The sequence below is a fragment of the Moschus berezovskii genome, chromosome 22 (assembly GCF_049115385.1).
Source record: "Moschus berezovskii isolate FMDL1 chromosome 22, NW_MosBer_1.0, whole genome shotgun sequence".
NCBI classification, from domain to species: domain Eukaryota; kingdom Metazoa; phylum Chordata; class Mammalia; order Artiodactyla; family Moschidae; genus Moschus; species Moschus berezovskii.
Window position 1 is genome coordinate 3,906,058 of NC_142481.1, and position 18,485 is coordinate 3,924,542.

The window sequence follows — 18,485 nt, forward strand, 5'->3', positions numbered from 1 at the left end:
CAGCCCTTCCAATAAATATTCCAATAATGATTTTCTTTAGGATTGACTGGTTTGAATTTCTTGCTGTCCAAGGGACTCTCAAGAGTCTTCACCAGCACCACAGTTCAAAACCACCAAAGTTCAATTCTTCAGTGCTCAGCCTTCTTTATGGTCTAGCTCTCACATTGATACATGACTACCAGAAAAACCAAAGCTCATAGATCAGACATAGCTTTAAACTCTCACTTTCCATTTCAGTTCGTTTCACAAAACATTTTTTTTCAAGTGAATACGGTTCATTCCCCTTGATATCATCTGCAAAATAAAATGTTCTCTGTTTTGGGGCACATAAAATATGGCATGTACATGTGATTCTTTTATTACATATCTCATCAAATATATTTGAACATTTTCTGCATTTCAGACACTGTTTCAGCTGCTGGGGAGAAAATGGTGGTCAAAAGTGTTGTGAGCTGAATGCATCTCCCTCTTCTCAAATTCCTCTGTTGAAACCCTAATCCCCAGGACCACAGAATGTGACTGTATTTGGTGAGAGGGCCTTAAAGAGGTAATTAAATCTAAATGAGGTCATTAGGGTTGGCCCTAACCCAATATGACTGATATCCTCATAAGAAGAGGTGATTAGAACACAGAGAGCATACAAAGAAACCAAGAGGTGGAGAGATTAAGCAAATAAAAATGCAAGACACTTAAATGCAGTGAATTTCATAGAAACCGTGAACACTTTAAAATGTATTTTAATACATATATCTTATATAGATACATATTTTATGCATTTAATTGTACATATCTTATTATGTACAGATACATTCACATGTACACACATGCTTCACTTTTGACAAATACTGCATTTTTTACAAATTGATTTGTGACCACTGTGTTGTCAGTTGCTGTTTACCATGTTTTAGAAAAAATATTTTTAAATCAAAGTGTGTACCTTTTTTTTAAACAAAATGCTTTTTCACACTGAGTAGAGTATGGTATAACATAACTGTTTTTAAACATGACTTTTATATGCAGGGGAACCTAAAAATTTTGTGTATGACTCCTTTTATTGCCAGGTTTTTTTTATTGGGTCATCTGGACCCAAGCAGCAATATTTCCAGTGTATACCTGTATGGGTAATAGTATTTGATTAATGGATGAATGTCCAATTTGGGTCACATCACTTATTTCATTGGTTGCACTGTGCAGCTTGTGGGATCTTAGCTCCCCCATCTGGAACAGAACCCACACACCCTGCAGGGGAAAAGTGGAGTCCTAACGACTAGACCACCAGGGAACTCCCCATACCATTTAATAGTCATGAAAACGCACCGTTTTCCTTCCTGGAGAATTACCCTCATTCTGGTTTTGACTGACTGCATTTCCAGTTGAAATGTGAATCGATTCTTTATGTCTGCTGTGAGCTGGGAGTTGCTCCAGAGGCCTGATTATTTTCTGATGCAGTTTGTCATCAAGGCTGTGTTCCAGGAAGTGCTCTGTACTGCTTATCGCAGCACATTGGGTGGCACAAAACCGGGCTGTCCCACATCAGTAAGGGGAGAATGACAACCAGGTGATGTCAGCCTCCCACCTAAGTTTCACCTGACAGTTTCCGTCCCCATCAATTTCTAAGCCAGTAATTTCATTAGACCTCGCAAGACAGTGATCTAATTCTGTTAATTGTCCTCCATTTACTCTTTAATCCACCTGATGACTCTGCTGCAGTTTTGCTGCTTAGTTTCTTGACGTCCGTCCCCCTTTCACTCTGCCTCAGTTGTCATTCCCACAAACGACCCTCTATGTCGTTATCTCCAACATCATGAAAGTCCATGAGCTCCGTCTCAAGCATTCTGTTCTGCAGCAACCACTTTTCATCTTGTTTCTCCAGGCTCATTTTCCATCTTTTAGCTTCACCCAGCTGTAAGCATTCATCAACCAGTTATTACTTCCCATCCCATTGCCCTTCCTCTAGCAATGCATGTGTCCTTGTTGTTTTTTCAATTAAGAAGTTTTTCTCATCAACTCTGTTGTGTGACTCTAACGTTCTACCACAGCAGACTAAAGAGAAATGATCATCTGGACGATGTTACACTACATCTCAATAAGCTGGGGGAAGAGATTAAAATGAGCATTTCCCTTTATCATTCCTCAATGATCCACTTTATCTGTTATCCTCTTTTTCTTAAACTCTACTTTGTTCCATAGTAAGATAGCTGCCCTAGCATTCTTGTGTTACTGTTTGTACAGTGTGTTTGTTCCCTTCCTTTTACTTCCAACCTATTTATGTCCTAATGTTTAAAGTGTAACCCTGGACAGAAAATAAACTTACCTACATTTCCTTCCCAGGTCACAATCTCTGTGTTTTCAGTGGAAATAGACACAAGAAAGTGCTTCTTATACATCCATTAATATTTTAGTATTTTCTCTGGTTGATGGCTATTTTGTTGTACTTTCTTTGTGGAAATTACGGAGCATGTGCTTTTCTGAATATATGTTATGCTTTGAAAAGTTTACTTCAAAATTATTCAACACTAAAGTCATTTTATCTGCTGGCAATCAGCACACAGTTGTAAATGCATTTCACCTTCAGCCTCCATAGAGGCTCAAAGTGCCTCTATGAACCGGAAGATACTTATGAGTTTGGAGGGGTTCCACACACCATCAATGTCCTGTGGTTAAGACAATTCATCACCAGGGATGTGTCCGTCAAGCATTTGGGGATTGGAGGCCGGCGGTTGTTGATCATTGTTCTCCCCCAGGCTGTGTCGGATTCCATATCCAAAGTATACGACAGATCCTAGTAGGGAGATGAGACAGTGAGAAGGGAAAATAGGAGCTCTACTCACTTACTAGAGCCCAGCAGATGTCCTATGCCTTCTGTCGCATCTGACAGTTTAGGGGAGAGGTAGTAGGAAGACACTTGGGTTCAGTCGCTCAAGAGGCCTCAGTCTCCAAGAAAGTCACTCACCAATCCCCATCCAGAGGCCAAATTGGACCCAGGTCCTGGTGTTCATCTGCATCATCAAGTAAGCGTTCACAAAGATGCTCACCAGTGGGAGGATGGGCCAACGAAGGACCTGCGGACAAAGTCAGTTCATCCCTGAACACACCCCAGACATCTGAAACGGAGACCCTACTCCACGTGGGCAGGAAGAGTCCAGTTCGACGCAGGCTGTGTGTTCAGTGCCTACTGAGATTGTGTAAAGCACTGAGTGTTGATCAGGAAAGGGCCAATTGGTTTTAGCAACTTCCCTTCCGGGAGCAACTCCTGATCCAGCCTCCAGCATTTAGATGTCAGAGCAGGCAGCCTTCATTCCTCAAGGTGGAAAGCTTGGACACATAAGGTCACCTACCTTGCAGTGAAGAGGAGAGCGGCTCTGGGGCTGCCTCCAGATGATGGCCGTGACCCCAGTGATGAGCAGCAGCAGCACAGCCACTGTCATGTATACTGGGAGTCCAGAGAATACACGGCTGGTCAACAGGGCTAGGATCAGGCTCAGGACGGTCAGCAGGAGAACTGCAAGGGTCAAGGTGGAGGAGAACAGGCTGGACCCAGAAGACAAAGACATCAGGACCTCGGGCCACACCCATCTCAAAACTGCCCACCTCAGGAAGGGTCATCATCTCTACAAGATTCCTCAGTTGCCCAAAACACACTGCCCTCCCCATACCGTCGAATTCAGAATACAACCAGAAAGAAACCCCCCTGCTCACCAAGCAGGAGGGCACACCCACAGACGATCCGCCCAGATTTCCGAGTGGGGATGGTGCTGGAAGGGAACCACAGAGTCTTCAGAATCCTTGAGTTTTCTGCTTCAGGTACAGATTGTAAAGGCCTTGCTTCCAACTGAGAAATATCTATTTCCTCTTCTGCTGTCTCATTCTGGCTTAAATTCTGTTCTGGTTGATACCTGAATTAGAAATATTAAGGCAATATTAATAGTATCCCCTACTCATCCAACATCACCCAGATGATTCCATCTCTTTCCCAAATTCGCGGTCGTTGGTCATTTTGAAGACAGCGTGAAGGCAGAAGAGGATCATCTTCGCATCAATCCCCACCAAAGACCCCCAGTCAGTGTGTTGTGGGGTCTCACCTGAGGACGAGCACAGAAAAGGCCACCAAGGAGTAAGCGAGCAGGGTCCCGATGGACATGAGGTCCGCAAGATCAGTGAGCTCGAAGAGCAGAGCCAGGACCGCTAAAATCAGGGCACAAACGCGGTGGGGGGAGAGAGTGAGACCATGGCGATATGCAAGTTAAGAAAACTGATCAAAGAAGTTTTGTTTATTCACCTGCAAGACTTCCAGAAGCCAAGATGGTCCAGATGGCAGTTTGTGTGCGGGTGTGGATTTGGGCAAGTCTCCTGAAAAGGAGCCCATCCTCTGCCATTGTGTAGATCACACGAAGCATAGGGAACATGGTGCCCAGGAGGCTGGGAGAGAAAGTGGACATGTGGGAGGAAGGGGAGAAGCACGAGAGACTGGGGTTTCTGCTCCCTAGCCTACATGGGGTAAGCTGTCTTTCCCTTTTGTTTCTCAATCCGAGGCTACGATGTCTGATAATCTGACAGAGAATGGAGAAAAAACTTTGACACTGACCTGGATGAAAGAGCACAGATGGTGATAACAGCCAGAACGCATTTTAGAGGGCCCCACCCAACATCGAGGAAAGTCTGCGGCAGGAGGCTCTCAGGGTGAATCTGGTAGTAGGGCACCATGAGGGTGAGTGCCGCCGAGCCACCGACATACACGGAAAAGCAGATCAAGATCGTGATCACGATGCTAATGGGGATGGAACGCTGAGGATTTCTGGCTTCTACCCCTGCGAGATCGGGGGAGTATTAGGTCAGTAAACACACTGGAATGAAAGCACAAAATCCAACTACCTTTCACCTCCAAATGCAGTCTAAACTTCTTCCAACCCCTATGCCCAAGGGCAGCCCAACCTCCCAGACCCTTCGTAAGAGACACAGTGACCACGTTACCTGTAGTAGCAATGACATCAAAGCCATCAAAGGCGTAGACGCATGTTGCTATTCCATGGAGAATCCCTTCAATGCCAAAAGGTGTAAACCCTCCAGCACCCAGAGGGCCCAAGCTGTGACGAGAGGAAGAATGAGGAAGAACACGGGTGAGGTGAGCTCAGCCACCTCTACTTGTGTCCAGTTAATATCACAACTCCTGGACTCCACGACCCCACTGTTGGATCCATCAGCCCCAATCTCTTTGGTCCCCACCATGTTCCCAGCTGTGCACGTCACACACATGGGCAGTACTACAGCCAAGAGTGCCCTCCTGACCTAGAGGTGTCAGTGGATGCAGACGTGTTCAGCTTGTAGTCCTGCTCTGTGAGCTTCCAGTTGTGCGGGTCTCCCTTAATGAAGCCAGAGACGATGATGAAGCTGAGAATAGAAAGGTTCAAGCCTGCGAACACTTTGTTAAGCATGACTGATTCATGAAGTCCCAGAACCAGGAGTCCTGTGGAAAGATGGAATATGAAACATCCAAAATAACGAAATCCATAGACATACAAAGAAAACAAGTGGCTGCCGTAGGCTGGGGTTTACGGGTGGGTGAAAGACAGACAGTGACTGCTCAGTGGGTACAGGGTTTCCTTCTACTGTGATGAAGATGTTTGGAGCAGCGCTTAGGAGATGGTTGCACAACACTATGAACGTACTAAGTGCCACTGAACGGTACACATTAAGATGGTTAATTTCTTACCGTGGCGATCAACTCACAATAAACACATTGATCAACATCACTTTATACATCTTAAAATTATGTAATATTGTATCTCAATTAAGACAAGCTATGACAAACCTAGACAGCACCTTAAAAAGCAGAGACATCACTTTGCCAACCAAGGTCTGTATAGTCAAAGTCGTGGTTTTTCCAGTAATTTTGTATGAAAGTGAGAGCTGAACCATAAAGAAGCCTAAGCACCGAAGAATTGATACTTTCAAACTGTGGTGCTGGAGAAGACTCTTGACAGCTCCCTGGACAGCAACGAGATCAAGCCAGTCAGTCCTAAAGGAAATCAACCCTGAATATTCATTGGAAGGACTGATGTTGAAGCTGAAGCTCCAATACTTTGGCCACCTGATATGAAGAACCAACTCATTGGAAAAGATGCTAATGCTGGGAAAGACTGAAGGCAGGACGAGAAGGGGATGACAGAGAATAAGATGGTTGGATGGCATCATCAACTCAATGGACATGAGTTTGAGCAGACTTGGGGAGAGAGTGAAGGAGGGACGCCTGGCATACCGCAGTTCATTGGGTCGCAAAGAGTTGGACACGACTTAGCGACAGAACAACAATAACAACTCAATTATATCTCAAAAAAAATCGGGGATATGGTAAAATGGTTAATTTTATTTTGTGTGAATTTCCACTCGAATAAACAAATATCTTCAGTCTCAGTAAAAGGAAGAAACTTGTAGGCCTAAAGTAAGTGATTATCAGGTGGGGATGATTTTGTCTCTGTAAGAGACTCTTGGCAATATCTTGAGGCATTCTGATTGTCATAATTTGGGTGCTGGGCATTGCTGTTATCTAGTAAGTAAAGACTGAGGGTGCTAATCAACAGCTGACAATGACTGAAAAGAAAATTTACAATGAATAAGACAGCTCCCTGACAGCGAAGAATGATTCCACCCAGAATGTCAGTAGTGCCAACAGTGAACAACAACGGTTTGTATCTTGGTTTCTTGTCTCTCTTGTCTCAGACAGTTCATTCCAGTCCTACCTGATGTGAAGAGCTGACTCATTTGAAAAGACCTTGATGCTGGGAAAGATGGAAGGCAGGAGAAAGGGGATGACAGAGTATGAGATAGTTGGATGGCATCACCCACACGATGGACATGAGTTTGGGTAAACTCTGGGAGTTGGTGATGAACAGGGAGGCCTGGCCTGCTGTGCTTCATGGGGTCGCAAAGAGTCGGACACGACTGAGCGACTGAACTCAGTTATCCCACCATTCTGGAACTCCAAGCTTTCTTCACCCCAACTCCCCCTCCACACCCCACTCTTCCCGTTCTATCTCTGAGTCCTGTCTCACCTGTGAGCAGCAGCACCAGGACCAGGGCGAAAAAGTCTGGATGCCTGGCCAGGAAGTAGGGCATATACAGAGAGAAAGTTCCCTGGAACGACTGAGAGATGTGGTTCCCGACGAGGCTGTCAAAGGCAATGCTCCAGGCCCTGGCCTCACTGGCAGTGCCTGCAGCAGCAAGAGAACACTCACTGACAAAGAGAAATTGAACCCCTATCACGTACCACGGGATGTTCTTGGGGGAAAACAGACAAAATACCTAATCTTACAAAGTTCCCTTTTATGGAGTGGAGAGAGTATACCCTTCCCAAGCAGCGCTAATGGTGAAGAACCTGCCTGCCAAAGTAGGAGACATAAGAGATGCAGGTTCAATCCCTGGGTTGGGAAGATCCTCAGTGGTACCAAATGGCAACCCACTCCAGTGTTCTTGCCTGGAGAATCCCATGGACAGAGAAGCCTTGTGGGCTACAGTCCAGGGGATCGCAAAGAGTTGGATGTTACTCAAGCGACTTGGCAATCAGAGTAGACCCAGATGATTCACAAAACAGGTCAACTATTTAATATGTTAGGAGGAGATAAATATGAGGCCAGAAACTATAACAGGGAAGTGGGACCTAGAGGCCTGGGAGATGAGGGTGAAAATTTAAGTCGAATTGTAAACAAAAATCCCACAAAGGAAACAGTAGAGCAGAGACTTCAATATGGTGAGGGGAAGGGTCTGGGGGACATGCCTCCTTATCACCCACTCCTTTCAGTTCCTTTCCCTGTGAAGTTCTTGGTTCAGGCATTTAAGGAGAGCAGAACTGACCTAACTAGAATACAGTTATAAGGGTTTCCTGCCACAGTTACCCACGTCCCCCCACAAGGTGGGTTAACGAAGATCTCATGAATCAGTGACAACTCCAATACCCGCTCTGAACTTCCTGATCTTAAGTCCCACACCTTCCCCCACCCACCATCTCACCGACGACAAAGGACAGGATGAGGTTCCAACCAATGATGAAGGCGCACAGCTGACCCACGGTGACATAGCAGTAGAGATACGCAGAACCGGAGCGTGGTACCCGGGCCACCAGCTCCGCGTAGCAGAGCCCGGACAAAAGAGTAGACAGGCCGGCCAGCAAGAAGCAGATGACGATTGCTGGTCCCGCTTCGTACACAGCCACCTCTCCAACCACGATGTATATGCCAGCTCCTAGGGTACCACTCACACCCAAGGCTGTCAGGTCTACGGTGTTCAGACAGTGGGCTCTGCCACTCTCAGACGTCTCGCTGGGCTCCAGCGGCCGCCTGCGGATCAACTTCCGGCCAAATTGGTGAATATCCTGACACGACATCCTAGAGAATCGAGGAGGCTCAGATCTGCTGAGAAAACGACACAGCAAGCTGTCAAGAATGTCCACCCGCCCTTGGCCCTGGGAGTCCAGTTCCATGGAGTGACGAGTGATGGAAACAGGTGGTAAGAGGACATATGGAGTGAGTTCTCTGAGATGCGGTTCCTTAAACAAAAATGAATCTTTTAAGATGTTTCAAAGTTATGGAAAGAATTGCTTGAAGAGAAGCGAGGGGGATCACTTCTCTTAATGCAGTGTGATTTTAACCCTCCTATCTTCTTTCCCGAAAATATGCATCCTACTTTCCTGTTGTATACTAAAATGCTTCTGTTATTATTTCTAGTAGCTTTACCTATATATTTCAAATAGAATCCTCAACTCTTAAAACCTGGAAAAGCTAAAACATAATTATTTCTAAAGTGTTCATTCAAAAACTTTTATCTTATACCAAGACAATTTTCTTGCTAACAAATGTTGTAACATAAATTTAGTGACTTTCAGGCAACCCAGTTATAGTAAAAAGTATTATGCTGAATATTGATGACTCTGAAGATATGTCTATATTAACAAACTTAAACTGACATTAAGATCAGATATCAGTTTCAGTTCAGTTCAGTCAATCAGTTGTATCCGACTCTTTGTGACCCCATGAATCACACACAGCATGTCAGGCCTCCCTGTCCATCACCAACTCCCAGAGTTCACTCAAACTCATGTCCATTGAGTCGGTGATGCCATCCAGCCATCTCATTCTCTGTCGTCCCCATCTCCTCCTGCCCGCAATCCCTCCCAGCATCAGAGTCTTTTCCAGTGAGTCAACTCGTCACATGAGGTGGCCAAAGTATTGGAGTTTCAGCATCTGTCCTTCCAATGAACACCCAGGATTGATCTCCTCTAGAATGGACTGGTTGGATCTCCTTGCAGTCCAAGGGACTCTCAAGAGTCTTCTCCAACACCATAGTTCAAAAGCATCAATTCTTTGGCGATCAGCTTTCTTCACAGTCCAACTCTCACATCCATACATGACCACTGGAAAAACCATAGCCTTGACTAGACGGACCTTTGTTGGCAAAGTAATGTCTCTGATTTTTAATATGCTATCTGGGTTGGTCATAACTTTCCTTCCAAGGAGTGAGTGTCTTTTAATTTCATGGCTGCAATCAGAATCCGCAGTGATTTTGGAGCCCCCCAAAATAAAGTCTGACACTGTTTCCACTGTTTCCCCATCTATTTCCCATGAAGTGATGGGACCAGGTGCCATGATCTTCGTTTTCTGAATGTTGAGCTTCAAGCCAAACTTTTCACTCTCCTCTTTCACTTTCATCAAGAGGCTTTTTAGTTCCTATTCACTTTCTGCCATAAGGGTGGTGTCGTCTGCATATCTGAGGTTATTGATATTTCTCCCGGCAATCTTGATTCCAGCTTGTGCTTCTTCTAGCCCAGCGTTCCTCATGATGTATTCTGCATATAAGTTAAATAAGCAGGGTGACAATATACAACCTTGACGTACTCCTTTTCCTATTTGGAACCAGTCTGTTGTTCATGTCCAGTTCTGACTGTTGCTTCCTGACCTGCATACAGGTTTCTCAAGAGGCAGGTCAGGTGGTCTGGTATTCCCATCTCAGAATTTTCCACAGTTTATTGTGATCCACACAGTCAAAAGCTTTGGCATAGTCGATGAAGCAGAAATAGATGTTTTTCTGGAACTCTCTTGCTTTCTCCATGATCCAGCGGATGTTGGCAGTTTGACCTCTGGTTCCTCTGCCTTTTCTAAAACCTGCTTGAATATCTGGAAGTTCACGGTTCACATATATCAGTTTAACACTGACTATTTCCCAGAGTGTGTGAACCTGAAATTCATTTAGCTTCATTGTTGTATTTAGAATTATTTTCTTTCTTTTCTTTAAGCTAATTTAATAGTGCTCCTTTACAAATCAGCAACACTATCCAAAAGCAAAGACACATACTGAGACATACATAAATCCAGACAGAGACTTCACAGTTTCATTTTCTAAACTTAGCCATGAATCAGCTATTACAGTATGAAACTCACTAATTTGTAAATAACTGTAACAGTAAAATACAGTTACTCTTTAAAATAAATATATTTATGTAAAGTTTTTATAAAATTTTTAAATAAGTAATAAGTAAACTTTTAAAAAGATTCTTCCATGTTTTTATCCTCAGTCTCAGAAATTAGACATGGCTTAGATAAGCATTCCTAAGAGCCCTGGTTTCAAGGCATAGGCAGAGAAAAACATGTTCTCCTAGCAGGACTTGTTCTTTAAGGGTCAGAATTCTGAAAAAAAAAAAAATATATATATATATATTTTTTTTAAAGCTAATTTTCTCTAATTGCACATGCAAAAAGAACCAGTATTTTTTCTTCATTTCAAAAGAGTTTTTATTCTTAACAAATTTTCTCCAGAGTCCAGAGAATATTGTGGCCATACAATGTTAGAATAAAATATCTTCTTTCTTTCCTGTAGTCATAGTTTCATAGGTTAATTTTAGACCAGAGAGTGCTCAAATAGGCCGTGATAACAGGGGGAAAGTGGCTGATAAAATATTGTACCAGCAGAGACTTTCTCTGGAGAGAAGGGGGTCTTCTTTTGATCAGAAGAATCTGAAGCAGTAAGGGAACTTGAAGGAGTTGGGGAAGCTTGGTTCCCCACCGAGAGCTGGGAAAAATTAGAAGGGGATAATCTAGAATGAATAGGACATTTAATCTCAGTTTATTTTCCCATCCATGGCAATAAAGATTTAATTGTAAGATACTATAATAAGATATTATATTATTATAATCCAGAGACCCAATTTTTTAGGTCATTTTCCGTCCCTCAACTTAAAGACCAGCGATCATTAAAGCAAATCTAAGTTTTCTCTTTCTTGGCCCATCTGGCTTAAAAAGGGCGATGTCCCAGGTTGAACAACCTGCAACAAAGAACAGTGCTCCTGGAAATGAAGTCCAGCCTCCCAGAAACACGACTCGGGGGCCCCCGAGGGAGACCCAGACTGTCCTCTGAATTTCCTTCAAATCCTGTGCGTGGTGGAATTTTGAGTCTTCTACTGTCCCATTGCTCACTGACCGGAAGTCTGTAGTTGATCCAGGGCCTCCCGTGAGGGAGGAGTGGGGGGGAGTGGGGGGTTGAGGGAACATTTGAACCAGTGCCAGTGTCACCAGGGTTCCCCTTGAGGAGCGTCTGCCATAGCAGTGAGGTCTGCATGAACGAGGCCAGCCCAGTCGGCTGTGCCCCTTGCAGTGCATGGGCAGCCCGGAGTGACGGAGAACTGCTGGAGGAACTGGAGCTGGCTTCAAGGGAGGAGGCCACGGGGGTCAGGACCTGAGGGCCGAGTGGCGGGCATAGTCTCACAGGGGATTTGTGGACTCAGAGTACAGCGGGAGATAAACCAGCAGAAATGGTCCCAGGTCTATCACCCTGTTTGTTTGGTGTCTAAGGTAAAACTGAAGGGGACATGAGGCTTAGGTGAAAAAGAAACATTGCTTCTCAAGTTAATTAGTAAATCTGAATTAGTAAATTAGTAAAATCAAATAAATCCTTTACTTCTCAAGTAAAGAAAATCACAGGACAAGAAGAATTTGCCTGCTGGTGGGTTGCTTGGGGAGAAAGCCATGGAAGACTGACTGTGGGGCCTGGGGATTGTCATTTTTCTATTCCTGGGAAATAAAAGTGCAGTGTGTAGCAGGAAGCAATTTGTTGGAGGCAGTGGCAGTTGCCAAGCTATGATCCCCAGTGTGTTGCCCTCAGAGTTGAAGAGGATGGGCACAGGGCATGCTGGGAGTTGTAGTTCCTGCAGAGCCAGAGAAAGACAGAGGAGAGAGAAGAACATGACTTGGGCTCCTTCACTGAGCAGACCTGTAGCCCTGCGGATCTTGGAAGAAGAACAAAGCAGAGAGTGAGAGCAAGCAAGTTCTCTTGGGAGAGAGAGAAACTCAGAGGTCTCCAGCCAGCAGTCTGGGGAGACCTGCAGTTTACCTTGAAATCCTGGGTTTCCAGCATCAGACGTTCTCAGAGTCAGCTGTGAGCGGTGGCTTAGTTCTCTGCCCAGGAACTGGACCCGGGTGGCCTGGGTGAAAACCAGGAATCCTAGCTGCTCGTCCACCAGGGGCCAGAGGCTAGAGACAAGATTCCCCTGGCTCTTGTCCCCATTGATATATTCATTTCTCAAGAAGTCAAAAGCTGTAAAAAAATTAAAAAAAATGAAAGAAAAAAAAGTGTACAAAGTATTTAGAGACACGGTCCAACAAGCCAGAGGGCATGGAGAAACTGCTTGTTCAGTTAAGACCAAAGTGAGGCAGAATCACACACCTGGAGAGAAAAAAATGTGGGCCTTTCCCTGAGGAGGAGGAGCCCCATAAAATGGCAGTTAAGTCCTTCACACAGGGCACTTCGTCCAGATTTGTTCACCTTTGGCCAATTGTCTGGTTTCTTTTTCCATACCTGCCCTGCCCTAGGATCCTCCCCAAGACACATGTGCAGCTTCTTTCCAAGATGGATTCTAGTCCAGAGCCCTGTGAGGGGGCCCTTGGCATCACCTATTACGGGATGGCGCCCCCTTCGTTTTGACCTCCAAGGAGCCGTTCTGGGCATGTGCAGCGTCTCTCCAGTCCCAAGGGTAGGAAATACGTGACCTCTTGATCTTTTAATCAAATAGAGTTTAGCCCTGCTGTAACTGTTATTTTAAGAGTCCACAGGAGACAAAGTCCAGCTGCTTACGCTGTTCTTGTCATTTTCATCTCCAAGTGCCAACAGGAGGCTGGTTGTAAATGTCTAGCCAAGAGCCCCCCTGCCTCCTTCCTCAGGGAATGTAAGCAGGAGTCTAACTCTAAACACCCAGCCTGGAGCTTACCTAGCTCCTACCTCAGGGCCGTACGGGGCTCCTGGGCATTATTTCTGTCCCCTGTTTCCTGTAGGTATGACTCCAGCCTCCACAACCTTCCCTGAGTTCCAAAGGGCAGCTTCAAGCAGTTGCTGAGCACGGAGCTGCCCGGAAAACACCTGAGACAAAATTAAAGAGGCCCAAGCAAGTTCATTGTCTAAAAATGTTCTACCTACAAGAAGAGACCCTTAAAAAGTAAGGCTGCGGTTGCTAGCTTCCAGCAGACATTGTTCCGTGAATGGATGTGGCATCCTAGTCTGATGCGACTCAGAAAACTCGTTTTTGACAATACAACGGCTTGTCTGAGATCACACCCGGCGTCACCTAGCTATTTCCTTGGATGTCTGTACCGCGGCTACTTCATTTTGACTTTTAACTGTAGTCTTCTCCCCAGAAGCCAAAGCAGGTGCCACCATTAGTGATGTCAGTGTTTGTCTGTGTACCCGAAGATGAAAGAATCGGGGCTCCCAAGATCTTCTCCTGACTTGTGGGCACAGTGGAGGAAGGAGAGGGCGGGATGAATTGATAGAGTAGCGCTGAAACATATACACTGTGTGTGCTAAGTCCCTTCAGTCGAGTGTGACTCTTTGTGACCCCGTGGACTGTAGCCCTCCAGGCTCCTCTGTCCTTGGGATGCTCCAGACAAGAATACTGGAGTGGGTTGTCATTCTCAAGGGGATCTTCCCGACCCAGAGGTGGAACCTGGGTCTCCTGTATTGCAGGCAGATTCTTTACCATCTGAGCCACAAGGGAAGGCCCCAAATATACACATTACCACGTGCAAAATAGACAGCTAATGGGAAGTTGCTACGTAACACAGGGAGCTCAACCCGGCCTCTGAGACAACCCAGAGGGGTGGGATGGGGGTGGGTGGGAGGGAGGTTCAAGGGGGAGGGGACACATGTACACCCATGGCTGATTCACGCTGTCGTACGGCAGAGACCAACAGAACGTTGTAGAGAAATTATCTTCCGATAACTCTGACGGCCTGTTCTGCCAGTTTTCCCCGTGCATAGACTGCTTCATTCCTGATCTCCACCCCCAACTCCTGTCAGGGGGTGTTGAAAGTCAGCAGCTGCAGCAGCTCCTGATTTAATCCTTGTAGAGGTAGATGGCAAGCGCCAGGTTCTAGTCGGCAGGGCTCCTGTATGGTCATAAATTCACCCACGGTTTGGGAGGCAATTCATGACCATTGTGGTACAGAAAAATACTCTCTTGTTGCTTCTCCCAACAGTTAGAGTTACACGGTTACCATCATTGATCTCATATGAAACTATACGTCATCATTTTATCAGAGGCTCAGTACGGAGAAGGCAATCCAGTACTCTTGCCAGGACAATCCCATGGATGGAGGAGCCTGGTAGGCTGCAGTCCATGGGGTCGCTAAGAGTCGGACATGACTGAGCGACTTCACTTTCACTTTTCACTTTCATGCGTTGGAGAAGGAAATGGCAACCCACTCCAGTGTTCTTGCCTGGAGTATCCCAGGGACAGGGGAGCCTGGTGGGCTGCCATCTATGGCGTCGCACAGAGTCGGACACGACTGAAGCGACTTAGCAGCAGCAGCAGTAGTGGAAGAAGGAACAGTTTTGCAAAACAGGAGAAACACAAATAACAAAGCTGGCAGTATTTGTAAGGTCATCCAGTGTTCCTGCCTGGAGAATCCCAGGGACGGGGGAGTCTGGTTGGCTGCTGTCTATGGGGTCGCACAGAGTCGGACACGACTGAAGTGACTTAGCAGCAGCAGCAGCAACTGAGAATTAAGCCGAGAACTTCCATTAGGTGTGACACAGTAGATTTCAGGTCGTCTGACTCAATCCATTCTGTATCAGTCCGTATCTCTCAGAGAAATCATTTATTGGCACCATCCATAAGGCACCAGCCCTCTCATTGTTCTCCGAGCTGTGTCGGATCCCGTATTGAAAATGTGGAGTGTTCTGATGAGCCACGGGACTGTCAGATTTCTCTATGGGCTCCAGCAGCCGCCTGCGACCAGCTTCTGACCAAACTGTTGAACATAGGGATGCAGCATCCTAGACACGGCTGAGGATGGTACGATCTGCTGAGAAAGCAGACACAAAGTCATCAGGAATGTCATCCTAAATAACACGGTCCTACTGTGGAGCCCAGGAAACTCTACTCAATATCCTGTGATAAACCATAGGAAAAGAGAGGGACTTCCCTGGTGGTCCGGGAGCTAAGACTCCACACTCCAAATCAAGGGGCCCAGGTCCCATCCCTGGTCAGAGAACTAGATTCCACACACCACAACAAGAGTTGGCTCAGACAAATAAATATTTTTAAAAATATGAAAACTGTATACATAACTGAATCACTTTGCTGTACAGCTGAAATGAACACAACATTAGAAATCAACTTTACTTCAATAAAACAAACAAACAAAAAAGAATATCCATCTGCCCTTGGCCTTGGGAGTCCAATTCCATGAAGCAACAGAATGAGGGGACGCGGGTGACATGAGGTCACATTGGGCAAGTTGTCCGTCTCTGAACTTTGGTTTCTTCACACATAAATAACACTTTAATGTATTTCAAAGTTACTGGGAGACTTACTTGAAGAGATGTGAGAGGAGCAGAATACATCTCCCCAAAATGTCCCACTTTGGATATGGGTTGTTTTGAGCTGAAGGCGATTCAGACCCAGCAGACTCAGGAGAAGCTCTTTGTCTCTCCTTTAACTGCTCAAAATAATTACATTAGGGGACCTACGCCAGGAAGAGAACTATTTCCAGAGAACAGCTTTTAATCTCAAAAGGACTTGCCTGCCTGGAGGAGCAAGCAGCTGTTCACTGACCACTTGCTCTCCTCACCTCCTGTAAATTGTCTGCCTCCCCTTTGAGGCCTCAGATCCCTATCCCCTTCTCCTTAGCACAGGGGAGCATATGAGCCTCAATTGCCAGACTGTCTCTGAGCCTAGGGGCTTCCCTGGTGGCGCAGTCAGTAAAGAACCCGCCTGCAGGAGACCTGGGTTTTGATCCCTGTGTGGGAAACAGCCCCTCAAGAAGGGAATGGCTACCCACTCCAGTATGCTAGCCTGGAGGATCCCATGGACAGAGGAGCCTGGAGAGTTAGAGTCCATGGGGTCGCAAAGAGTCAGACACGATTTCAGCGAGTTAGCATGCAGACCCTGATCCTAGCCGCAGCGTGCCCACTGTTTGTGGCAGGCTCCCTGCGGGCTTCCCTCCAGTGGTGGCTCCCTGTGGGCTCAGGAGCTGCAGGCAGGTAGGACCTTAGTTCCCAGACCAAGGACCTCGAACCTGCCTCCCCTGCATTGGCAGGCAGATTCTTTAGCACTGAGCCGCCTGGGAAACCCTCTGTGTATTTTACCACCATTAAAAAAAAAAATTAGGGCCCATGATAAATAATAGAACCCAGGGGTAGCAAACCCCAAAGCGACTCAATGTAAGTTACCATGCATTTATTCTCTACACATCCCTAAATCTGTGGGTGTTCAAGTCCCTTACAGTTAACCCAATAGCTTCAGAAGAGGAAGAACCCATGGATTCGAAGGGCCCACAGTAAGAAGAGATTGAAATCATAAAACCTATACTAGGGCACGATTACCAACCCTACATTCCATTCCGTCGCTCAGTCGTGTCCGACTCTATGCGGCCCCGTGGACTGTAGCCTACCAGGCTTCTCCGTCCATGGGATTCTCCAGGCAAGAATACTGGAGTGGGTTACCGTTTCCTTCTCCAGGGGATCTTCCCGACCCAGGGATCCAACCCGGGTCTCCCGCATTGGAGGCAGACGCTTTAACCTCTGAGCCACCAGGGAAGCCCTACATTATAAACCTTATATAAGGGTGATCTCTAATATTACACGGCACTGATCCAATCTCCCCCACCCTTCCTTACACACACACACACCCCACAGACAGCTCCCAGCTCCCAGCTCCTGCTTTCATCTAGAAAACGGGTCTCTCCACCCTCAGGCTGGAGCCAGCCTGACCCCCCTTCGCTCTGGGGTTGCAGGGGTCTCTTTGGGAGGATGTGAACTCAGTGCCCAGTCTCCCACAGAAGAGGGTGACCCGAGACTTACTGGATCCTTGGAGCAGAGCCTGGAGCACTGGGTCAGTCAGGGAGGCTGAGGGTAAGCCGTGCGGGGCTGGAACTGAGACATCTCTAAAAACCAAAGCGGGGAGTCCTGAGCACAGAAGACAGTCCCCACCCCCGGGTTGGTGGGGTGGGGGTGGGGTGGGAAACACCTGCAGTGTTGTTATCAGCCCTGACTCTTCTGTGGTTACCCCTGGGGGGCGGTTCCCAGATGGTGTTTATTGTAGTAAAAATACACATCAGTTCAGTCACTCAGTCGTGTCCGACTCTTTGCGACCCTATGAATCACAGCACTCCAGGCCTCCCTGTCCATCACCAATTCCTGGAGTTCACTCAAACTCATGTTCATCGAGTCAGTGATGCCATCCAGTTTACCATTTTAATCATTTCGAGTGTCCAGAAGTGTTAAGAACATTCACATCTTGAGCAACCAAACTTCAGAACTTTTTTTCATCTTGCAAAACTGACACTGTACACATTCAACTAAAATTCCCCCCTTTCTCCTCCACGGTTGTTGGCAATGGCCATTCTACTTTCTGTCTCTATCGATTCGACCACTGTAGGTGCTTCAGGGGAGTCCTTCAATATTTGTCATTTTCTATCAGGCTTGTTTCGCGTAGTGAAATGTCCACAGGTTCATCCATGCGGTAGCTTATTGGAAACAGGTTATATTCTTTTTGTGATGGCGTGTTTCTTTAATGTTTCATGCTTTTTTGGTAGTTTTTCGTTGGCGCGCTCCCATTTGAAGTAGCAGACATCTTCAATCTTTGCTAGTTACCTGTAGCTGGGGTGTTCTTTTTAAGGATGGCGGTGTATTATCTGGGACTTTCTCTGTCTTTCTCTCCCTACACCTGCTCCACTTTTCTCGCTCCCTCTTGTGGGAGAATTCTTTAGCTTTTCTGTCTCTGCTCTGACAACCCACCAGGCTGCCTCCTGGAAGCCTGTCTCTGGGTTTCCAGAAGGTGGCGCTAGGGCTCCAGTCTGCGGGCGCCCTCGCCCAGAGCGGGGGCCGGTTTTCTGAGCCTGCTCCTTGTCTACCTGGGCTCCCCTGGGCGCTGCAGGGGGAGGGTCCCACAAGGAGCCCCTGGAGAGGCGGGAAGCGTGAGTCCAGCACTCGGGGCACTGAGGGTGCCC

General features: G+C 46.5%; 1 protein-coding gene across 6 annotated transcripts; it reads right to left on the reverse strand.

Annotated features, from left to right (window-relative positions):
• Nucleotides 1–780: 780 nt before the first annotated feature.
• Nucleotides 781–17,443, reverse strand: LOC129546169 (cationic amino acid transporter 3-like). Of its 6 annotated transcripts, XR_016035805.1 has the most exons (15): nucleotides 17,338–17,443; nucleotides 12,706–15,338; nucleotides 12,373–12,576; nucleotides 8,005–8,405; nucleotides 7,050–7,208; nucleotides 5,287–5,464; nucleotides 4,972–5,084; nucleotides 4,586–4,808; nucleotides 4,280–4,419; nucleotides 4,083–4,185; nucleotides 3,700–3,896; nucleotides 3,339–3,502; nucleotides 2,954–3,062; nucleotides 2,315–2,782; nucleotides 781–1,903 (listed from the first exon to the last, which is right to left on the reverse strand). XR_016035805.1 is itself a non-coding variant. In XM_088830161.1 (14 exons), the coding sequence occupies exons 4-14, from the start codon at nucleotides 8,375–8,377 to the stop codon at nucleotides 2,661–2,663; spliced, it is 1,881 nt and encodes a 626-aa protein (XP_088686287.1). In that variant the 5' UTR covers nucleotides 8,378–8,405; nucleotides 12,373–12,576; nucleotides 13,247–15,338; nucleotides 17,338–17,443; the 3' UTR covers nucleotides 781–2,660. The 6 variants fall into 6 exon arrangements, 5 of the variants coding, with proteins under 5 accessions (XP_088686287.1, XP_088686285.1, XP_088686284.1 ...); XM_088830161.1 differs by having other exon boundaries at nucleotides 781–2,782; nucleotides 13,247–15,338; XM_088830159.1 differs by having other exon boundaries at nucleotides 781–2,782; nucleotides 8,005–8,402.
• Nucleotides 17,444–18,485: the final 1,042 nt, after the last annotated feature.

What these genes read in the sequence shown, in the direction of transcription:
- LOC129546169 (XM_088830161.1), bottom strand. Translation starts at nt 8,377, where the DNA reads ATGTCGTGTCAGGATATTCACCAATTTGGCCGGAAGTTGATCCGCAGG. An exon ending in GCATCCACTGACACCTCTAG is followed by an intron (nt 5,085 to 5,286) that starts GTCAGGAGGGCA and finishes CTCTCGTCACAG; the next exon opens with CTTGGGCCCTCTGGGTGCTG. An exon ending in GCTCTCCTCTTCACTGCAAG is followed by an intron (nt 3,063 to 3,338) that starts GTAGGTGACCTT and finishes CTTTGTCCGCAG; the next exon opens with GTCCTTCGTTGGCCCATCCT.